The sequence below is a fragment of the Bubalus bubalis genome, chromosome 11, assembly GCF_019923935.1.
Source record: "Bubalus bubalis isolate 160015118507 breed Murrah chromosome 11, NDDB_SH_1, whole genome shotgun sequence".
NCBI classification, from domain to species: domain Eukaryota; kingdom Metazoa; phylum Chordata; class Mammalia; order Artiodactyla; family Bovidae; genus Bubalus; species Bubalus bubalis.
This window is the reverse complement of record NC_059167.1, coordinates 92,813,114-92,836,515: the sequence shown is the minus strand read 5'-3', so window position 1 is coordinate 92,836,515 and position 23,402 is coordinate 92,813,114. Positions and strand designations below refer to the sequence as shown.

The window sequence follows — 23,402 nt, the reverse complement described above, 5'->3', positions numbered from 1 at the left end:
CCTTTGCTTCCCTCCTCCCCCCACTCATCTGCTCACACTACTCTGCATGCCCCAAATGTCCTGCCCTCTGTTTCCATTCACCTGCTGATATCTTATCAATCATTCAAGCACAGTTTAATTTATATCCTGTCTCCTCATGAAGCTTCTCCTGCTGACCCTGATCCAGAGGCTCTTTTCCAAACTTCATCTTTCTGTTGCACCCACTTGACCCTGAATCATTGGTAACTGGGTGTGTTGCTGGATCTGGAATACATGCACACTCCTCCACCTCCTAATATTTCCTGAGGTCTGTGCTAGGCACGGTCCTGGACCAGACTCCTGTCTTCCCCCAGCCATTCACACTGCCCTCTGTACCATTTCTCCTTGCACAAAGCAGTTTCAGCCTGGCGATCAGGGAATTAACACAAATCCTTCTAGAGTACATGTCAGAGCCCCAGGCACGGGAAAGGACCTCTCCCAGCCTTACGGTTGCCTGGTCCCTGCCTTGCCCCTATAGTGAAATAGTGAAAGTTGCTCAGTCGTGTCCAACTTTTTACAACTCCATGGACTAATCCATGGACTTCTCCAGTCCAGAATACTGGAGTGGGTAGCCATTCCCTTCTCCAGGGGATCTTCCCAACCTAGGGATTGAACCCAGGTCTCCCGCATTGTGGGAGGATTCTTTACCAGCTGAGCCACCAGGGAAGCCCCCCTTGCCCGCAAGGGAATATGAAATTTATGCCTCTCATCTTTAGCTTCTGGTCTCCTCGGGATCAACATATTGTCCTAAATAAAACTGAGAGTCATGTGTATCAACTGATTGATTCTTGTTTCAGGAAGATGATGTTCAGGTGACCTTACCTGGTGACAGCCTGATGATCGCCACCCAGCACAGACACAAATCAAACCACTCCCTTCAGGGGCTCCCAGAGGTGAGGTCTCATGTGCTGCACACAGGGCAACTGGGGGGACTGGATTTTCCACAGATTCCACCGTTCTGCCTGCTCTATTACCTCTGGACTTGAGATGGACCTTCTAACAACCAAACGACACCAAAGCAGGATGCCGAAGCAGCACCATAAAGCCAGCGTCCTCAGTCCAAACACAGCACTCCGGTCTCCCTCCCGCAACTGCTTCCGCACTGTTGACTACTGTGTGTGCGTCAGTATGCGTCAGCGCGGTACCAGATCACAGGCTGCTTTGAAAACAGATGTAGCTTTAGGTTTTGTTGGTAGTCTCCACAGCAGTGAGTGTCATTTCTAATGTTTAAGTTTTTTGAAGCCCTTTTCCTTTCTTTTTTTTTTTCTTCAAACTCTGCACAAATAAGAAAGAGTTCAGGAGTAGAAATGATAAAGGAAAAAAAAAAATCAGTGTGTACTTGGAGCAGCCATCCTAGGAGAGGCTGATTAGATGTGTCCCATACTGTGAAAGGAAAATAGGAAAGAGATCATAGAAAGTACAGTTGGTTAAGGGTGAAAACCGCCAGAAAGGAACAAACCCGTGGTGCCAATAATCTCTGACATATTTTCTCATTAAGAAAACATAAAAAAAGAGCCCCCATGAGGCTAAGGATTGTTCTGTAAGAAGGGAACAAGCCTGGAAGGCAGATTTCTGGGTACAACATTTTGTTGACGCTTAGGACCTAACTGCCAAAGTCAGCAAGGGACGCGATGGGGATTTTTTAAAATATATTATTATTATTGTTTTTAGGCCTGGTGGGGGAAAATCTCATGCTTCTGAAAGCAAAGGATGAGCAGCCTGTCTGAGGCCCAGCACAGCAGGGCTATCTCCCGCAAAGAGCTTCAGCCCTGGTTCCCAGGGCCTCCTTGGAAGAGCATATCTCCTTAAACTCCTGGGCAGGGAGGAGACGCAGCCTCTCCTCTGCTGCCTAAGGGAAACCACACAGCAATTACTGCATCGACACAAAGAGAGAGGAATCTGGGACAGAACGCTGGCAAAGCTGGCCCTGAAGGCCCTGGTTCTGGAGCAAACGCCTTGTTTCAATATGTTCCACACACATGCACAGCAGTTACCACTGCCTCGAGGTGAGCCCCGCATGTGGATTAAAATGGGGAAGAACTAGTTGGATTCTTCAGTAGCTAAAATTCAGCCACTCTCATTTTTTTGTGTGTTTTCTTAAAATAACTACTACAGAGTCAACCCGCATTACACGCTGGAAGATAGGAGTATAAACAATACACATCTTTTGTCTGTCAATGGAAAATACTGGTTCCTCCTTTGAAATCTGAATTTTTATCTTCAATCTATAATTAAAGGCTGATTTTGAAACAATCCAGATGCAAAACACCTGAAATACTCTATTTTCTGCTGTTTCAGAAACTAATAATTCCTAGGCCATTTAGTCCCTTCTTTCATCCTGTGGTTGCCTATTTGCATCTGTAACTGGGATGACCCGACTCTATTTCTGCCCCTCCGCCCTACTGTGAGTATGGCTCCCACATGATTCTTTCTACGCAGACTCTCCTTGTTGCCTTCATCCCCCAGTACAGCCTGTTCAACCCAATACTCCCCTCACTTCCACAGGGACTTTGGCTTTTAATGAACTTTGTGAAAAATGTACAGTATAAAAAATGGGTCCATTTTAAATGTGATCTTTAAAATGGAGTGTAAAACAAGAGGCAAAAGTAAACCCAAACACATTGGAAAGCTTACAATTTAGTCAATAAATATGCTTATTTCAATTCATATTTTCCATTAATTATAAACTCAGGGAATGGCCACTTCTCATAGAAGTGTGAAAGTAAAGATTATGTTTCTCATGCTAAGAAATTCATAATATCAAAACACGATATTATAGTATATAAGCTGAATTATGATAAAACACCAAAGATCTGATAAACACAGGGATTAAGAAGCATCTTTGCCTTAGACTCTGGGCTTGTGATTCAGTGGTTCATCACAGATTTAGTGGTTTACTTGTCTTACAAAGGTAAGACATCATTCTTGGGGCCTTTGAAATGTATTGACTATTATCTTTGCCCAATAAAATAATGGATAAATCTGTATGCATTACTACCTATTACTAATAAAATCCTAAAGTATCCCAACATGCTTTTAGCATGAACATTAATGTGACAATTCTCAAGAGGTGAAATGGGTTCATGACCTCTGGTGAGGGATAAAATGGTTCTTGTCTCAGAGTTTTGAGCTATGTGCTGTTATCCCCCTCTACGGTACTTGTGTTGAAAGCATTTGCAAAGAGAAAGTCGGTGTGGATTCACTGTATCACTTATTCACTTAACAGGTTTTCCTTAGCTTTGTCAGGAATGCAGTTAAAAGTGTGAAGAACTGAGTGAGACTGATCTGCCAGCATCAGATTACTTTGTTCCTGGCACCAAACTTCTATATTATTCACAAGTCTGCCAACTGCTTAAGTACATTAAACTGAAGGAGTTCTCCATTTGTGGGGACCAATTTTGAAGGGAATTCAACATACGAGGGAGAAAGGGACGTAAGATCTAGGGGAATTAGTTACGAATCTTTATTGCTCTATTTAAGACAGTAAATCACACATAAATTTGTGAAAGATCAGATAATAAATGTTGAAAGTTCAGGTTTGGGAATGAGTTCCCCTGTCCAGGCAGACACGTGCAATGAAAGGATGTGGGCAGGGTCCCTCGATGCTGGTCTTACCACTGTCCATGTCAGGACACTTCTCCACTGTGCGAGGCTGCTCTGAGCACTACAGATGCCTGGCCTTCAAAAGTGACTTCACCTTCAAGTAACTATGACAACCCGAACCATTACTGCACACTTTCAGATACTGTGGTCGACCCCCTCGCCCCAGTCTCAAATGGACTGTGGGTCCATGGCTACAGGGACCACACGGGTGCTCTGGCCGCGGGCTGCACTCTCTCCAGCTCTCTGCAGACGCACTCCATTGCCTGTTAAAGGGGGGTGGCCCCATGGAAAGCTGTCACCAGCACTGACAAAAGCTCTGAAAACACAGCTCGACACAATCATCAACTTTCCTAGTATCAGGAGTCAACTGGCTCAAGCTCTCAGTGCATTTCTTGACTCTCTCCTTTCCACTCCATCCATTTTCCCTCTGCCTTTATTCAGTCCCTCCTCCTCCTCCTTCTAGCCCCTGCCATAATCTCCCCAAAGGTCTGCTGGTCTCCAACCATCCCCCACAGCGATCCTAAGGTGAAAATCTGATCCTGTTTCAGACCTTTCAATGCCTCCCACTGCCTTCGCTACCTTTGCGATTTCCCCCTGCAGGTACACAGGTCTCTTCTGAGCTGACTTGCAGGTCACACTCCCTGTCCTCATGTCTCACCATCCCTGCCTTGCACTCTAGGCTCCAGCCCCACTGGACCTCTGACAGACAGCTCTCTCCCCTCTACCCTTGGTCACAGTCCTCTCTCTCAGCTGCTCAGTCTCTTCTTCACCTGCACACTGCTTCTCTGGCCAACTCATAGCCAACCTTCCCATCTCAGAATGCCTCCCCAGATCGCTAGGCTCTGGTGAGATCTCTGGGCACTCTTCCATTGCATTGGAAGAGTACATTTGCTTGCCTGCTTCACTACAGTGCGAGATTCCTAAGGGCTGGAACCATATCTTATTCATCTTTCTGTCTGCAATGAGAGACCAGGTGAATCAATGAGTGACCGGCCAATCCGAATTTAATAGATAATGAAACTGAGGCCAGAGTCTACACAACTAATTGGCAGGAAAACTGGGACTTGAACTCTGATCATATTCTATCAAAGAGGGATTAGAAGGGTCATCCTTGTATAAAAAGAACAGAATATTATGTTTATAATGAGACAAGCAGTTTTTGTTAATGCCACTCACTAACAATCACACATTGTAAAAAGAGTGTCATTAATCTATCAAGGTTGTAATTTATATGCAGTAAAATCACATTCAAAATTTTCTTAATTTTTTCAAGAGTCTGTTTATAGAAATGGGTGCATTTACCTGAAATGAAAACACCTAGGAGAGGTTGAACTTCAAACCCAGTTGGTTTCTGGCAAATATAGTATATATTACTGCATTTATGTATATTCCTATAAATATACATGTGTAAACATATACTACATACATATATATTCTTCATTAGTTAAATTCCCAGGGTTTGTATCAGTTCCTTTAGATTAAAAGTTCTCAAATTCCTCTATAAGAAGAATTACCTGTATTACTGTTAAAAATGGAGATTCCTGGGCTCAGATCTAGAATCCGTACTAGAGTCTAAGAAACTACTTTTTTAAAAACTGAGGTGAAATTCACATAACATAAAATTAACCACTTTAGTGTGTTGAATCAGTGACATTTAGCACATTCAGTGTTTGGCAGCCATAACCTGAGTAACTACATTTTTAATGAACACTCCAAGGGGGCAAAGGGTCCCCAGATGGCATACTGCACCTTAAGTGCTCCGATGACGACAACAAGGAATGAAGGAGCCTCAGGGGCCTCCTCCAGACTATAAAGAAAGATTTTTAGAAGCGTCCTTAAACAGCTAGACCTAAAAAGAAAACATGCCTTTGTCTCTCCCTTTCACTAAATAACATGTGATACGAAAAAGCTAGTGTATGTCAGGGTTTTCGATACTATCGGATTCAACAGTTATTTGTTTGAACATACCCAGTATTTTTATGCTTGGAAAGAAGAGCAGTGCCAAGTCAAGTAAAGTGAGAAAACTGGAAAAAATGAATCACTGCTCTATACCCAGCCAGATTCAGGCCTTGTTTCCTTGGGTTTTAATCACATTATTAAATTCCACTTCAGGCAAAGAAATTGTCAATAAACACAGAGAAGTCTCCAGAGGAGGAACTGCAAATTAGGTTTTCCTTATAGTCAAACTCTCTCTAAATATAAGTGGAAATGGTTATTCTGATGTGAGTTAATATAAATATACAATAGCTGCAGAAAGATGTTGTGATCAATTGTTGCTTTCAAGGTTTTAGAATCAGTTTTCCTAGTTCTAATTTATGATCTAGTTGCTCCAGAGTAAGTTCTAATTTTAGCTCATGTTACTCAGGATTAGACTTGTGTGAAGATTCCTGGGATTAATAACTACATAGTTCAGCTCTGGGAATAGAGGCACAAGTTAAAACAGTATCTTTCTAATAGCTACTAGTGCTGCTTCTCTTAACCAATATTCTGCTAAAATAACATAGACAGATCTAGGAAAGACTGAGGGCAGAAGGAGAAGAGGGCATCAGAAGATGACATGGCTGGACAACATCACTGCCAACAGACATGAACGTGGGCAAACTTCGGGAGATGGTGATGGACAGGGAGGCCTGGTGCGCTGCAGTCCGTGGGGTTGCAAAGAGTCGGACATGACTGGGTGACTGAGCAACGCAGACACAGAATGAGATGAATGACATCACACTGTCATGAGTTAGAATAAGATGAAAACTCATTACAAGGTAAGAAACCAGGTCTGATAGACAATCTATTCAAATGCCAGAGAGAACCCTGGAGAAATGTCCACAAGCTGTGCAGCTAGAGAAGCTGGAATGAAGAAACAAGGGCTGGTCTACCCTGTTTGTCTCATGACGCAGAGCCATCTACCTATCTGAAAAGAGGGACGAAGGCAGCCCAGGAGGGGAGGGGACGGTGCTACTTTTGGACATGACCGGAGAATTACTCCCTCCTCAATTTTCTATCTGTAGTTAGAGATCACAGCTCCCTAGAACAGTGAGCAGAAGAAAGGGCCTGGCAGCGGGCCACACTACCCAGGCAAATGCCCCTCTAATTAAAGCCCTGAAGGTATAGAGACAGGAAGAGTCTGGTGGTGGTGCCAAAGAACCAGGCAGCCCAAAGAGAAAAAAATACCAGTTAGGTCAATCAGGTTCACAAGAGTGCGAAGACTCAATGCCTGAAAAAGTGAAAGCCACTCAGCCATGTCTGACTCTTTACAACCCCATGGACTATATGGTCCATGGAATTTTCCAGGCCAGAATACAGAAGTGGGTAGCCTTTCCCTTCTCCAGGGGATCTTTCCAACCCAGGGATTGAACCGGGGTCTCCAGCATTGCAGGCAGATTCTTCACCAGCTGAGCCAGAAGAGAAGCTCCCAATGCCTGAAGGCCACTGGAAATAGAGTGAGTTGCGTGCAGCAACTTGACCTCAAGTTACAGATTTGAGAAGGAATTAATCAGGGGACAATGACCGGAGGCCCAAGAGACAGCCATGCACTCTAGATCCTCTGCTGCTTATACTCGGAAGAGTATATAGCTGGTAATCATTTACTATGGAAATGAAGGTTTTAGAAAAGCTCTATTCAGAAAGATTCAGGAAAAGCATGGGTCTATGAAAAGAAGTGTAGAAAGCTAAAAAGTAGAAATCAGGGACAAGAGGATGAGACAGAAGGAAAATGATGACATGGAAAAGCACAACGGATTACATTTAACAGGTATTGGCCTCAAGTTGATCTGGGTTTGAATTCTTCTCTTCCATTTGTAAGATGTGTGGCTCTTAGCCCATTTAGGTGCAAACAAAATACCACGGACCTGGTGGCTTAAAAGAAAACAGAAATGTATTTCTCACAGTTCTGGAAGCTGGAAGTCCAAGATCAAGGTGCCAGGAGAGTCACGTTTTGGTGAGACTCCTCTCGTTCCAGAGTCAACACCATCTCACTGTGTCCTCAGGTGGAGGAAGGTGCTACTGATCTCTCTGGTGCCTCCTTTAAAAAAACACTAATCCCACGCATGAGGTGTCCTCCTTCACAACCTAATTACCTCCTAAAGGGCCCACCTTCCAACACCATTGTATATGAATTTGAGGTGAATACAAACATTCAGACCATAGCATTAGTCTTGGGCAAATCACTTAACTAAGTCTAACTTTTGGTTTCTTCATTTATAAAATAGGAATAAAGAAACTTATTTCACAAGGCTGCTTTGAGCTTTAATGCGCAACAGTGAGAAAGTACAGGTGAAACACGAGGACAGCCTGGGCATGCAGGAAATATTAATAAACAGTAGTCATTATTATTACTAACAAGCTTAGAAGGAAAAAGAACTGAATGAGGCAAAGAAAGGATTGCAAAGATACTAAAACCACAATTAATAATAATCTCCACTGAAGATATTAAAGAGCTGAATTTAAACTGCAGAAATGTCAAACTGGTAATGCAGAAGAGCTCCAGAAGACTGAGAAAAGATGAAAAACTAAGGCTGATGAAAGAAAAGCTGAGTCAGTAATTCAACTTACTAATTAAAGGCATTTTTGAGAAACAAATCAAGCAGAACAAAAGCAATAAGCCAAAATAGGAACAAGGAAGACTTCCTGAAGTGAAAAATAATCTCAGCATTCAGATCAAAGGGCTCACTGTATTTCAGGCAAAATTAATGTTAAACTATTTTAAAGACCCACTCCCCTTAGATATAATTAAGCAAAAATGTAAACTATGGAGATCATTTTTCTAAGCCTTCTAAAAAGGTTCCAGGGACCAGAAGGATCTTTCAAACAATCTGTAAAGTGTTCCAGAACATAGAAAAATATGGAAAAAGTCCAAATTATATCATGATATGTGTATAACCAATACAACAAAACCCGACAGAGAGAAAAGAAACCTCCTATTTCATTTTCACTTTTAAATTTATGCAAATATTCTAAATAAAACCATAGCAAACTAATTAGTAGTGTAATAAAAATACATGCATACTATAAAGTTGGATTTACCCAACAAGTAATCCAAGTCTTTGCCCTAACCAGTGTTGCCAAAGAGGCTGAAGTTGACTGTTTCTATGAAGACCTACAACAACTTCTAAAAGATGTCCTTTTCATCCTAGGGGATTGGAATGCAAAAGTAGGTAGTCAAGAGATAGAGTAACAGGCAAGTTTGGCCTTGGAGTACAAGATGAAGCAGGGCAAAGGCTAACAGCATTTTGCCAAGAGACTGGTCATAGCAAAAACCCTTTTCCAACAACCCAAGAGATGACTCTAGACAAGGACATCACCAGATGGTCAACACCGAAATCAGATTGATTATGTTCTTTGCAGCCAAAGATGAAGAAGCTCTATACAGTCAGTAAAAATAAGACCCAGATCTGACTGTGGTTCAGATCATGAGCTCCTTACTGCAAAATTCAGGTTTAATTGAAGAAAGTAGGGAAAACCACTAGGCCATTCAGGTGTGAAGTGAGTCACTTGGTTGTGTCCAACTCTTTGCAATCCCATAGACTATACAGTCCATGGAATTCTCCAGGCCAGAATATGGAGTGGGTAGCCTATCCCTTCTACAGCGGATCTTCCCAACCCAGGAATCAAATAAGGGTCTCCTGCATTGCAGAGGGATTCTTTATGACCTAAATCAAATCCTTTATGACCTAAATCAAATCCTTTATGATCATACAGTGGAGGTGATAAATAGATTCAATGGACTAGATCTGAAAGACAGAATGCCTGAAGAAATATGGTTGGAGGTTCATAACACTGTACAAGAGGCAGTGACCAAAACCATTCCAAGGAAAAAGAAACTCAAGAAGGCAAAGTGGTGGTCTGAGGAGGCTTTACAAATAGCTGAGGAAAGAAGAAAAGCAAAAGGCAAGGGAGGAAGGGAAAGATACACCCAATTGAATGCAGAGTTCCAGAGAATAGTAAGGAGAGATAAGAAGTCCTTCTTAAATGAACTATATAAAAAAAAAAAAAAAATACAGGAAAACAATAGAATTGGAAAGACTAGAGACCTCTTCAAGAAAACAAGATATCAAGGGAACATTTAATGCAAGGACAGGCATGATAAAGGACAGAAACAGTAAGGATCTAACAGAAGCAGAAGAAATTAAGAAGTGGCAAGAATAAATAGAAGAATTATACAAAAAAAGGTCTTAATGACCTGGATAACCATAATGGTGTGGTCACTCACCGAAAGCCAGACATCCTGGAGTGTGAAGCCAAGTGGGCCTTAGAAAGCATCACTACAAACAAAGATAGTGGAGGTGATGGAATTCCAGCTGAGCTATTTAAAAATCCTAAAAGATAATGCTGTTAAAGTGCTGCACTCAATATGCCAGCAAATTTGGAAAATTCAGCAGTGGCCATAGGACTGGAAAAGGTCATTTTCCATTCCAATCTCAAAGAAGTGCAATGCCAAAGAATGTTCAAACTATTGTACAATTGTGCCCATTTCATGTGCTAGTGAGGTTATGCTCAAAGTCCTTCAAGCTAGGCTTCAGCAGGATGTGAACTGAGAACTTTCAAATGTGCAAACTGGATTTATAAAAGGCAGAAGAACCAGAGATCAAATTGCCAACATCCATTGGATCATGGAGAAAGCAAAGGAATTCCAGAAAAACATCTGCTTCATTGACTATACTAAAGTCTTTCACTGTGTGGAGCACAACACACTGGAAAATTCTTAGATGGGTATTCCAGACCACCTTACCTGTCTCCTCAGAAATGTGTATGCAGGTCAAGAAGCAACAGTTAGAACCAGATATGGAATAAATGACTGGTTCAAAACTGGGAAAGGAGTACAACAAGATTGTATATTGTCACCCTGCTTATTTAATTTATATACAGAGTACATAATGCGAAATGCCGGGCTGGATGAAGCACAAGCTGGAATCAAGATTGCTGGGAGAAATATCAATAACCTCAGACATACAGATGATACACTCTAATGGCAGAAGGTGAAGAAGAACTAAGGATCTTCTTGATGAGGGTGAACGAGAAGAGTGAAAAATCTGGCTTAAAACTCAGCATTCAAAAAACTAAGATCATGGGATCTGGTCCCATCACTTCATGGCAAGTAGATGGGGGAAAAGATGGAATCTGTGGCAGATTTTATTTTCTTGGGCTCCAAGATCACTGCAGATGGTGAATGAAGACATGAAGTTAAAAGACACTTGCTCCTTGGGAGAAAAGCTATCACAAACCTACAGCATAATAAAAAGCAGAGACATCACTTTGCTGACAAAGGTCCATATAGTCAAAGCTGTGGTTTTTTCAGTAGTCATATAGGGATGTGAGAGTTGGACCACAAAAAAGGCTGAGTGCCAATGAATTGATGCTTTTGAACTGTGGTGTTGGAGAAGACTTTTGAGAGTCCCTTGGACTGCAAGGAAATCAAACCAGTCAATCCTAAAGGAAATCAACCCTGAATATTCATTGGAAGGACTGATGCTGAAGCTGCAGCTCCAATACTTTGGCCACCGATGTGAAGAGCTGACCCATTGGAAAAGACCCTGATGCTGGGAAAGACTGAAGGCAAAAGGAGAAGGAGGAGACAGAGGATGAGATGGTTTGATAGCATCACTGACTCCATGGACATGAATGTGAGCAAACTCAGGGAGATAATAGAAGACAGAGAAGGCTGGTGCGCTGCAGTCCATGGGGTCACAAACAGTCAGACATGATTGAGCGACTGAACAAGGAGTGTAATGAGAAGACAGGAAAAACACAAACTTAATAGATGAGGAATCAGAATGACCTTGCCATAATGAAAACTGTTTTAAAAAATTTTCTTTCTCCGTTTTGTTTTTTCTGTAGTCAACATGTATAATTTTATTGACAGAAAATTTTAATATTAAAAAATCTATAGAGTTCCTTGGACTGCAAGGAGATCCAACCAGTCCATTCTGAAGGAGATCAGCCCTGGGATTTCTTTGGAAGGAATGATGCTAAAGCTGAAACTCCAGTACTTTGGCCACCTCATGCGAAGAGTTGACTCATTGGAAAAGACTCTGATGCTGGGAGGGACTGGGGGCAGGAGGAGAAGGGGACGACAGAGGATGAGATGCCTGGATGGCATCACTGACTCGATGGACGTGAGTCTGAGTGAACTCCGGGAGCTGGTGATGGACAGGGAGGCCTGGCGTGCTGCAATTCATGGGGTCGCAAAGAGTCGGACACGACTGAGCGACTGATCTGATCTGATCTGATATTTGGAGACTTTAGCCCAAATTTAAATAGCTCCATTTAAGTATTTTCATAATGTCACAAATCTTAATAATGTCACAATTTATCTTGGCACTGACATAGGGACCCCCGAGCCAGCAGAAGTCCTCTTCATAAAGGATGCCTGGTCCGTAGAGACTTCTGGGAAAAAGTCACTCTAGGGACTCACTGCCCGGCTGCCCTGCGTAGGAGGGATATCCACTCACATTCACCCAGTTACTGAGAGCTTGTTTTCAAGTAAACTCTAACAGTTTGATATCTAACTCAAATATCTAACTCAAAACAGTTTGATATCTGAAGGGAGAAGGAAGAAGGCTCATAATTCTTTTTCTCCTTAGACACATTTTTCTATCCATTATTACCATGTCTCCACTCTTGCAAGTAGCATTTATTTTAATAAGGAACTGCTAAATGTTCCAATTTATCTTCATTCCATTTATTGAATACCACGTCCTACGCTTTGCCAAGAGATGATTTTCCTATTGACAGACTTACCTGTGGAGAAGATGAACACCGTGTTGTTCCAGAGCCCTCGGCTTTCTAAGGCTGCGGTGACGTTTCCCACTGCTTCATCCATAAGGGACGCCATTCCGGCATAGTAGTGCCTGTTCCTATCTTGGATAAAGTCATAGGGCTTCAGGTATTCCTCGGGGACCTGAAGGGGCTCGTGGACAGACTGGAGAGCAAGGTAGAGAAACAGAGGCTGGAAAGAGAATTTGCTCCTATCAGTTGGGTGGGCTTGGAAGCATGAAATATACAGAGAGAAGTCAATTGGTTAATAAAAGAAATATTCAGACAACCCACAAACTGGGTTGAAAATATCTGTACATCATATATCTGATCAGGGATATTTATCCAGAACATATTAAGAATTCTTACAACTTGATACTAGAACTCGATTAACTCAATTACAAAAACGGGCAAAGAATTTGAATAGATATTTCTCCAAAGAAGACATACAAACAGCCAATAAGCACATGAAAAGATGCTCAACATCATTAGTCATCAGGGAAATTAAAAAAAAAAAAACAAAAAACACACTGACATACGACTTCATACCCACTGAAGAAAAGAAAGAAAGCTAGTCACTCAGTCGTGTCCAACTCTTTGTGACCCCACGGGCTCTAGCCCACCACGCTCCTCTGTCCATGGAATTCTCCAGGCAAGAATACTGGAGTGGGTTGCCATTTCCTACACTCACTAGGATGGTTTTAATTTCAAAACTGGGAAATAAGAAGTGTGAGTGAGGATGCAGAAAAATTAAAACTCTTATTCACCGCTGATGGGAATGTACAATGGTATAGCCAGCTTGAAAAACAATGTGGCAGTTCCTGAAGTTGTTAAACAGAGTTACCATATGAGCCAGCAATTTCCCCAGAGAAACAAAAGCATATATGCACACGAAAACTTGTACATGGATGGTCACAGTGGCATTATTCATAATAGGCCAAAAGTGGAAGCAAAATGTCTACCAATTGATGAATGGATTAACAAAATGTGGTATATTTTCAGCAATATACAGCAATTAAAGGAATATGATGCAGGCAGAAAAAGGAATGAAGTAGTGACACATCCTATAACATAGATGTCACTTGAAAACATTAAGTGAAGGAAACCAATTGCAAAGATCACATTTATATGGTTTCGCTCCTATAAAATGTCCAGAATAGGCAAATCTATGGAGATAGAAAACAGATTAGTGGTTGCCTGAAGCCGTCTGGATTTCTGAGGGAGAGGAGTGATGAGTGACGGCTGACAGGTACAAGACTTCTTCCAGGAGCAGTGAAAATGTTTGAAACTTAGATTGTGGTAATGGTTGCACAAGTGTGAGTTTATTATTGAATTGTGTGCTTTAAATGGGTGAATTTTATGAAAAAGCTTGAGTTCTAAAATTGCCTAGAAAGCTCTGATTCAAACAAATGGAAATAATAATACCAACAATTCTGTCTCACGTAGTACTCAAAAACCACCTTGTTACAGCCATTTTACAGGTAAGTTAACTGAGAAGGCAATGGCACCCCACTCCAGTATTCCTGCCTGGACAATCCCATGGACGGAGGAGCCTGGTGGGCTGCAGTCCATGGGGTCGCAAAGAGTCGGACACGACTGAGCAACTTCACTTTCACTTTTCACTCTCATGCATTGGAGAAGGAAATGGCAACCCACTCCAGTGTTCTCGCCTGGAGAATCCCAGGGACAGAGGAGCCTGGTAGGCTGCTGTCTCGGGTCGCACAAAGTTGGACACGACTGAAGCGACTTAGCAGTAGCAGCAGCATAACTGAGGCTTAGATAAGCTTTATGGCTTGCACAAATTCATATTAATTGCAAAGCAATTTCCTATCGGAAACTCCGGTATTACTGTGTGGATATGTCCCAATAGATGGGTTAGCTTTCTGCTTTAGCTGAAAAATAAGTGACCACCTTTTAGGAGAGGTTTAAGCATTGTCTATATTTTCATAAGAAAACAAGTGAACCATGAGGCCAATTTAATTCTTGGAAACTGAGGAGGGTGATACATTGATTCTATTTTACCTCTGACATCAATTTACAGAATTTAACATTAGCGGTATTCTGGGTTAGCCTCTTCCTTTTAATGAGTCTTTCTGAAGGTACTCTTTTCACCATGCTCCTATAGAATTCTTTAATGACTTGAAAACTCTCAAAGAGACAACTGGCTCGACCCAAGAAAAAAAACATAATTCTGTTGATATACTTGAGGCTTTTAAATCTCATAAAGAATGGGGCAATATTAGAACACAGACTGGAAGGTTGGCTCATATTTCATTCATTACTGTTGAAAAAAATGTTTCAAATCATATATTATACATCCTTGTGATACCGTAATGGGTATACATATAGAGCTCAAATAGACACCCAAGAGAGTATTTTCGGTTCACCTCACTGGAACTTAGAAATACCTTTTCCCCCAAATCAAAACATTCAAAGTGACTGTTCAATAAGAGGCAGGTGATGGAATGACAACCGTGATAAGGAGACCCTAGGCTTCATTTGTGTATTATTTCCATGGGAAGACATTCCAAATTCCAGCCCTCAAAAGGCAACACTAACAGCTTTGACACGGCTTTAGCTCCGCCTCTACTGCCCCTCAACACACGCATTCTCATCCAGCCACACAAGTCCCACCCAAACTTCATGCTCCTCCAGACTACGGGTAAGGGAATCCCAGCAGATGCTCTGCCCAGCTGGGGAGGAAGGACGCTGGTCTAAGATGTCTGGAGAGGAAAGAATGAGCAGGGACCCCTGTGACTTGGCAGTGCAGTTGGGGTCTGAGTCTTCAGCACAAGACCAAGCCCGTGCCACCAGCCAAGGTCTGGATGGGGAAGGATTCAAAACTGGAAGGCCACAACAATTTGTAACCCACGTCAAGTTTTAAAAACCAGGAAATGTCACACTAAAAACCTGTTTGTTTTTTTTTCTTGAAAAATTAGAACCTCTGATAACTCCAGGCCCACACTCCATCTGACAACAAATGGCTGGAGTATGGGAAACAGAGATCCCACCCACAAGGGCTCTCCAGCTCTCCAGTCTCTCCACTGTGCTTCACTTACTTAGGGTAGCAGCCTGGCCCTTGTTGGTGACTCTGATCTGGATTCTCTGCAGTGAGCAGGGGTAGAAAAATTATGGAGGGAGCCCAATGTTTCAGGAGAAAACATGTTTGCCCACATCATTATGGTCAATGTGGCAGTACCCATGGTGAAGGAGAGAAAGGGGAAGGAGGGCAGGTCATTCCCAAACGCAAAGTGATCCTTGGCGGCAACAGCTGGGGAGCTGGTGGAAGAGAGTTCTCATAACCACACCAGGGAAAAAAACAATGATTCTGGGACCACCATTCAAGGGTCTTATAAATAGCCAGAATGGAAATCATTCTGCTCACTTGGTAAAATGTAGCAAAAAATTACCTAAAGTCTTTCCCATAATTATTTCTTAGTGGCTAAAGACATGGCCACTGCTCTTAAGGGATTAAAATGATGAAACTACAACTATTTCCCTATTTTCCCAGTGGTCAGGCTCCTGTTAGTTCAAACAGAAGAGACAAATCTGAGACAAAAAAGTGAAAACAACCCCTGGGAGATGCACTCTGCCTTGGCCTGTGACTGTTATAAGCCCTGCAAAGCCCCCCATTACCTACCAACTGCACTTCCCAGGTGGCGCAGCAGTAAAGAATCTGCCTGCCTATCCGGGAGATGCAAGAGATGAGGGTTTGATCCCTCATCCAAGATCCCCTGGAGTAGGAAATGGCAACCCATTCCAGTGTTCTTGCCTGGAAAATTCCATGAACAGAGGAGCCCGGTGGGTTACAATCCATGGGGTCACAAAGATTAGGATACAATTGGGCAACTGAACACGCACGCATGCACATACACACACACACACACCACTTGTCAGCTAGATCTTCTTAACTAATGAGTAAAGATAAAGGTGGTCCTTGAACAAAAGAAGTTGTTTTTTCCCCATTTCATCAGCAGTGATCTAGGACCATTCAGTGTGTTGGCAAGCAGCCTTGCACACATCACTATGTCTCTGGGTCACCAGGAGGCAGAATGATAAACAGGGTAGCCCATTTAATGAGGAGAGGCCCAAGGGACCACAGTTTAGAGTATTTCCATCCAATATTGCATGGGCTCCCCTGGTAGCTCAGTGGTAAAGAATCTGTACCCTTTTCGGGTTTCTTAGGTCTATAAATTGGTATCCTAAATGTGAATCATCACCCGATGTTTAGGTATTAAGTAACAGTACCCACTCCAGTACTCTTGCCTGGAAAATCCCATGGACGGAGGAGCCTGGTAGGCTGTAGTCCATGGGGTCGCTAAGAGTCAGACACGACTGAGCGACTTCACTTTCACTTTTCACTTTCGTGCATTGGAGAAGGAAATGGCAACCCACTCCAGTGTTCTTGCCTGGAGAATCCCAGGGACAGAGGAGCCTGGTGGGCTGCCGTCTCTGGGGTCGCACAGAGTCGGACACAACTGAAGCGACTTAGCAGCAGCAGCAGCAGCATGACATAATTGCCTAAAGTTATTAGCATATTAAAATGGTGCTAAGGATTCATTTCTGTTTCTCATTATGCTAATTTCAGTGAGGAAGAAAGCCTTATTTTCATTTCTTTAGTATATTTTTCTAATTTAAAGTATCACTTTTTAAAAAGCATATGATACGTTTTTAAAGTGTTATTCTTTGACTTTCAAAGTAAGACATTTCCTCCCAAACTGTGGCAGGAAAAAGTGAGTGTCTACCACTAGAAATTCACATTTGCTTTAAGAAACTGCTAGTAGATGAGGTGTGTGAGAAAACATTTATTTTTATTCTGCAAAGTTTGGGGGGGCTATTTTTAACAAAATGATATTTTGTGAATGTGTTACTTTCACGTTGTAGTGTTAGTACTAAGGGAATTATCCTGCAGGGGAAAAAAAAAAAATGACATTCCCTCCCAGCACTGTGCAATGGTTATTAGCAATTTCTCCCTGATTCCAACACCATGTTTCTGTTATAAAATAGCTCCAGATGCTCTTTTCTCCTCAAGGGCTCTTTAAAATAGACACATTTTTAAGTCAGCTTGCGGACACTTTGTATTTCTTTAACGATTTCCATCTTAGAGCAAGTTGTCCATGTTGCAGTCTGTAGATAGCACAGAGAAATTAGCACAGGATTAGATTCAATGTTAGAATAAAACAATGAAAATCCTGGACCTGGTGGGCTGCATCCTTTTATTGAGAGTGGAAAATGTAAACACCTGCATTTTATGTCTTAAACTTTTGGGGGCTACTACTCAGCTATTGATTATTTTATTCCTTTGTTTCTGCGCTTCACACTTGACTATGAGGATCCCAAAAAGGCTGGATACTGCTTCGGAATATTTCAGTCATTGTAGGAAAAGGACCACCTCTCACCTGGCAATTTCCATAATGCTGCCATAAGCAGCACCGGACTCATCACACACCAGTTTGCATGGCTCGTGAGCTCTCAGCACCTCTAGTCTCCCTCTGCTCCTGAGCCTTCGCCCACAGCACCAGTTAAGACAGCCCACCCACCAGGAACGCTTTCAGCCCAGGTGCTTCCTCTTGTCTGCTTACTGTTATGGGCGCTGGGAGAGAACACTCTATTGTTCCTTCATGGGAACTAATTTTTACTGTAGGCATATTGTAATTGTTACACCGTTAAAGTAGCGACATACTGTGAACCTGTAGAGGGCAGCTGGCTTCTGCCTGCCCCCCTGTGCTTAGGGGCAATCAACAGAGACGTCATGGCAGAACCACTGATGGGAGCTGGGGGTGGAAGGAAAGTAACTGATAGGCTCCCACCCCAGCCCAGTAAATCACAGTATTTGGAACTGTGGTACTTCTTCCAAGCCTTCCAGAGGATCCCAGCACACTGTTAATGCACTGTATGTTGGAACCATCAGGCTGAATCACACTGGGTCTTGTCACCTCTGGTCTGGAATCTGAACTGTGAACCTCGGAGGACTGTCATTGCTCTGAGCTCTCGAGTTAAACACCAGGGTTTTAAGTTCTAACTCTGTGACCTTGAACAAGTTCCCTCACTTCTCAAAGCCAGTTGGCTTATCTGTAAAATAATGCCCCACCTCAAACCTCAAAAGACAAGACAAGGACCACAGTTCCCTCAAGACTTTAGCTCATTCTTTCAATCTTCAACCATATATACAACATGCCAAGCATACCAAAGAAAACTAAGAACTGAAGCCAATTATCTAGCAGTTATCTTTCCAACTATCTGAATATTGGTATAGACCTAGAGTTTAAATATGCATATGTCTACATGTTTGATAGAATGTTCCCGTTTCTCCCATCATCCACAGGAAGCATGGCCACTCCGAGTGGCCAGCGTGAAAGAATAATAAAAAAACTCAAAAGTGGGGCAAGGCTGAGGACAGATATCAAGAAAGATACTCGATACTGAGCTAGAGGAGACAAAGACAGAGCCAGGAAGAAAACAAGGCCAGAAGGGGAGTCAGCAGCCAGGTACCAAGACTGAACAGGTAAACAAACTGTGATCCATATTGAGAACCTTCAGTAACTGCCAACGAGGCAAAGTGCAGGCAATCAGAAAAACCAGATAACAGTACACATTTTGTAATCTACTGTGTGAAGTTCTAATTTTGAGGGCATGTTAATACAGTTCTTAATGAAGCCATATTTTGAGCCTAACATCTGACAACACAAGCATCTGACCCAATTTTAAAGGCATTTATAAGCTACATCTATGGAATTTAGCTTAAACTTCACCTCAGGAGGTTAACTTTAGTTTGACAAAAAGCAAAAATGTTAAGGCTAGTCAGACTCTTTTCTATTTTTCCCTGTAAGTAAATCAAAAGATTTAAGCACATGACATATACAAATAGCTTCAGTATAGTCAATGTGAAAAACAGGCTCATTCATGTACCATGCTTCTAGATTAGAAGACTCAATATTGTTAACATGTCTGTTATCCTCAAGTTGGTCTACTGATTCAATGAGATCCAAACCCAAGCAGACCCCTCTTTTTTTTTTGGTAGAAACTGGCCACCTCATTCTGAAACTAACAAGGGGATACAGAATATCTAGAATAGCCAAGATAATTCTTGGGGGGTTGGGAAATACAAAGGTAGGGAACTTGCCCTGAATCTAAAGTTTGTGGGTCTCTAACAGAAATTCTGTCATAATAACACCTCATTTTGCACATAAGCCTATCTTTTTAAAAATAAAGTGAACTTTATTTTTAAAAATAAAGTCAATTCAGGCACATAACACACTAAAACAGTAAAACTCTATTGGTACCAAAACACTATACTCACAGCATTCCTCAAAGTGTGATCTGGGGACCACCTGCAACAGAATCACCCTTAAAGAGCTTCTTTAAAATATTGACAGATTTTTCCCCAGACCTAATGAATCAGACTTTTAGAAGTGAGCTCCAGGAATTTGTATTTCTAACAAGCTTCCCAGGCTGATACTAATGTACTCTAACATTTGAAAGTGAAAAAAAAAAGTGAAAGTCAGTCACACAGTCAGGTCCAACTCTTTGCCATCCCATGGACTGTAGCCTGCTCTGCTTCTCTGTCCATGGAATTCTCCAGGCAAGAAAACTGGAGTGGGTTGCCATTTCCTCTTCCAGGGGATCTTTCCGACCCGGTGATTGTACCCAGGTTGAACATTGCAGTCATGTTCTTTACCAACCTAGAACTTATTAGATTGTTTCCTAAAAGACAGGGGCCTCTTCCTATGTTCACCTGAGCAGAGATGCTATCTTCACGGGACTTTGAAATCAATAAAGAAGCAAGATTTACCTTCTCTGGTGGGTGGTTGGTTATGAGGGTTGTAGCCCTTTCAGTAAATACGTTTGTTGAATACATATTTTTATATCCTGTTGCAACTTCTTCACCATCTCGGAAATCAAGAGCACATCGTGTGACATTCAGAGCATCAATTAAGGTGCAGCGCTCATGGGAGTAGTAATCTTCACTGCCTAGAAGATATCCTACAACGGAGATGGGAGATAGAAGTAGTCAGCATAGCATAAAACTTGTTAAACAAATGGAGGCTGCAGCATTTAATTGCTTAATGCAATTGATTACCCATGACAAGGCTAATCAAATGACAAGGCTAATCAGAGCACCGTTTTTAACATCTCTATATTTGCCAGCATAAGGCATTAAAATGTTATTGTAAAAAAAATCAAAATCCATCCTTCAATCTTTAGAACGTAAGCTCTATTGTGTAACTCTCAAAGTGAGTGATTGCAAGTAAATATGGTTTTAAAAATCAGAGGTTACATTCAGCAAAGGTGATGACACCTTAATCATTTAAAGCTATCTAACGGCTAAAATAGCATGCGGTTAATGTGATTTGTTACAAGTTTTTACTCTGAGGTGATCACGTAAATGAATGCAGGATTCAAATAACATTGATATTGACCTTGGCCTACTGGCTTCAAGGTTATGTATAGAAGGAGCTCTTGGAGGAACCATCTTTAGTCAGATGCTGACACCCACTGGTGAGAGACACAAACTTTTCTAAACGGAGGATCTCTAAACAGAACAGAACCAAAAGAGCAAACTAATGTACAGCACTGAAATTAGATTTTTCTACCTACAGTGACCCCAATTTTGTTCCAAATTTAAATGACATCTATCCCACAACTTAGACTTACACACAGGAGAAAACGGGTTTTCTCAACTTGACTTGTTTCTGCAAATGTTCCATATTTTCCAAAAATATTAAAATAAGTTGCACTGCATGTTGTGGGATTCTATTTCTATGAAACATTCAGAATAGGCAAATCTATACAGACAGAAAGTAGGTTAGTGGTTGCCTAGGGCTCTCAGGGTTGGGGGAAATGTGCGTGACTGATAACTGGTATGGGTTTTCTTTGTCGGGGGAGGCATGATAGAAATGTTCTTCATCTGGACTGTAATGAGAGCGGCACAGCCCTGTGAATTTATTAAAGATCAATGAATTGTACACTTCTATTGAGTGAACCTGCCGGGAGCAGGAGCTCCGCCCGTGGCAAAGGTCATGAGGAAGGAGGCTCGGCACACGCAAAGGTGGGATCGAGCCTCAGGAGTCCCCCTGGAAATTCTCGAGCATCTACCCCCAAAACCAGAGTCTGCCTCCTTTCTGCTTTGTGCTCTCACCTACACCTCTGACTTTACGGGGGGGGGGGTGCTGTCCCCCATTACCTCTCTCTGAAAAAAAGAGTTAACTTACAGCTCCAGTTAATAAAGTTCCTGGGTGTGATAGTGTTTCAACCTACAAACTCCTTTGGAAGTCCTCTAGCCTGCCTGAATAGGTCTTTCCTGCCACATGTGATTGTTCAGAGCCTCCCAACTGTGAGAGGCATGAGATGTTCTAAACTGTCTGAATACAGATTCCTTTGAGCAGTTAAAAGATTGATTAGAAATTGTATTGGTGAAGGGTTTTTCACTTGCTGGGCCAATGTTTGCTGCTAAGTTTCCACATCCCTTACCTGCTGTGTCCCTGGCAGTGTATTGATTAATATAATTGGTGTAAGTAGTCGCTTTAATGTTTGTAATCTTGGACCCTTGAGTTAATTCTTTTTCTTGTTATAGCCCACCACACCTTTGCCCTATAGGAATGCAACTTTAATGCTTTTGGAGGGTGGCACCTGACTAACCACCTTTAGAGAAAAATAAGTTTTATGAAGAAAGGGTCTTAAAATGTTAACAGGCCTCCGGGCCAGAAGATGATGCAAATCACCTAAACTTTTGCATATGATAAGTTTGCAGGAAGAAAGCCTGGCTTACTGCATGACTCTACCCCTTCCCCCATTATCCTCTAGGCACAACTTAAGGCATAAAAACTACTTTGGAAAATAAAGTGCGGGCCTTGTTCACCGAAACTTGGCCTCCCCATGTCGTTCTTTCTCTCACCTTCTGGTTGAATTATTCAGCCTCTTTTCTCCACTGAATTTCCTCACTGAGCTATCCTTATTTAACCACTCTTTATATCCTTAATTAACGTTTAATTAAGCAATTGTTTCCTGATCGCCGATGCTGTCTCCCCTTCAAATTCCCTGGATCCACCGGGGCTGGACCCCAGCAAGAACCTATGGTATGTGATGGAGAAGGCAATGGCACCCCACTCCAGTACTCCTGCCTGGAAAATCCCATGGACGGAGGAGCCTGGTAGGCTGCAGTCCATGGGGTCGCTAAGAGTCAGACACGACTGCGCGACTTCACTTTCACTTTTCACTTTCATGTATTGGAGAAGGAAATGGCAACCCACTCCAGTGTTCTTGCCTGGAGAATCACAGGGACGGGTGGGCTGCCATGTCTGGGGTCGCACAGAGTCGGACACGACTGAAGCGACTTAGCAGCAGCAGCAGCATGGTGTGTGAATTACACCTCAATAAAGCTATTAAAAGAAATAACTGTGCTGGACTCTGAACTATTTCCTGACAAACACTGCTTATTAATATTAAAATAAAGATGAGAGACTTCACTGGCTGTCCAGTGATTAAGACTTAGCCTTCCAACGCAGGGGGCGCAGATTCGATCCCTGGTTGGAGACCTAAGATCCTACATGTCTCGGGTCCAAAAAAATCAAACCATAAAACAGAAGCAATATCATAACAAATTCAATAAAGATTTTATTTTTTTCAAATAAAGATTTTAAAATGACCCACATTTTTAAAAAAAGCTTTAAAGATGATATAATTGATCTAACCCTTTCCTCAGCTCTGAATTATTTCCTATAATCACAATTAAAAGCCTTACACACCTTACACAGCAAATAAATTAATTTAAAAATTAATTTCTTCCTTTTCCATGGTTCAGTAAATTCAAAGTCCTGAATATAACAAATATCTTGGTCTCAAGATAACTCTTTAAATGGTAATCTTTTATCCTACATGATAACAGAAAGGGAAAGCCAGTATATTTGTCAATTAATATGCAACAGAATAGTCAAAGCTATGGCTTTTCCAGTAGTCATGTATGGATGTGAGACTAGGAACAAAAAGAAAGCTGAGTGCCGAAGAAATGATGTTTTTGAACTGTGGTGTTAGAG

The 23,402-nt window shown here is 42.0% G+C and overlaps 1 protein-coding gene across 2 annotated transcripts in view; it reads right to left on the bottom strand.

The window, feature by feature from the left end:
* ARSB (arylsulfatase B) overlaps positions 1-23,402 on the bottom strand; it is a 180,076-nt gene that overhangs the window by 134,253 nt on the left and 22,421 nt on the right. For both annotated transcript variants that reach the window (XM_025296367.3, XM_044925446.2), the window contains exons 4-5: positions 20,162-20,352; positions 12,355-12,562 (exon numbers count right to left, since the gene is read on the bottom strand). In XM_025296367.3, the coding sequence (XP_025152152.2) occupies positions 12,355-12,562; positions 20,162-20,352 (399 nt within the window). The remainder of the gene's footprint in view (positions 1-12,354; positions 12,563-20,161; positions 20,353-23,402) is intronic.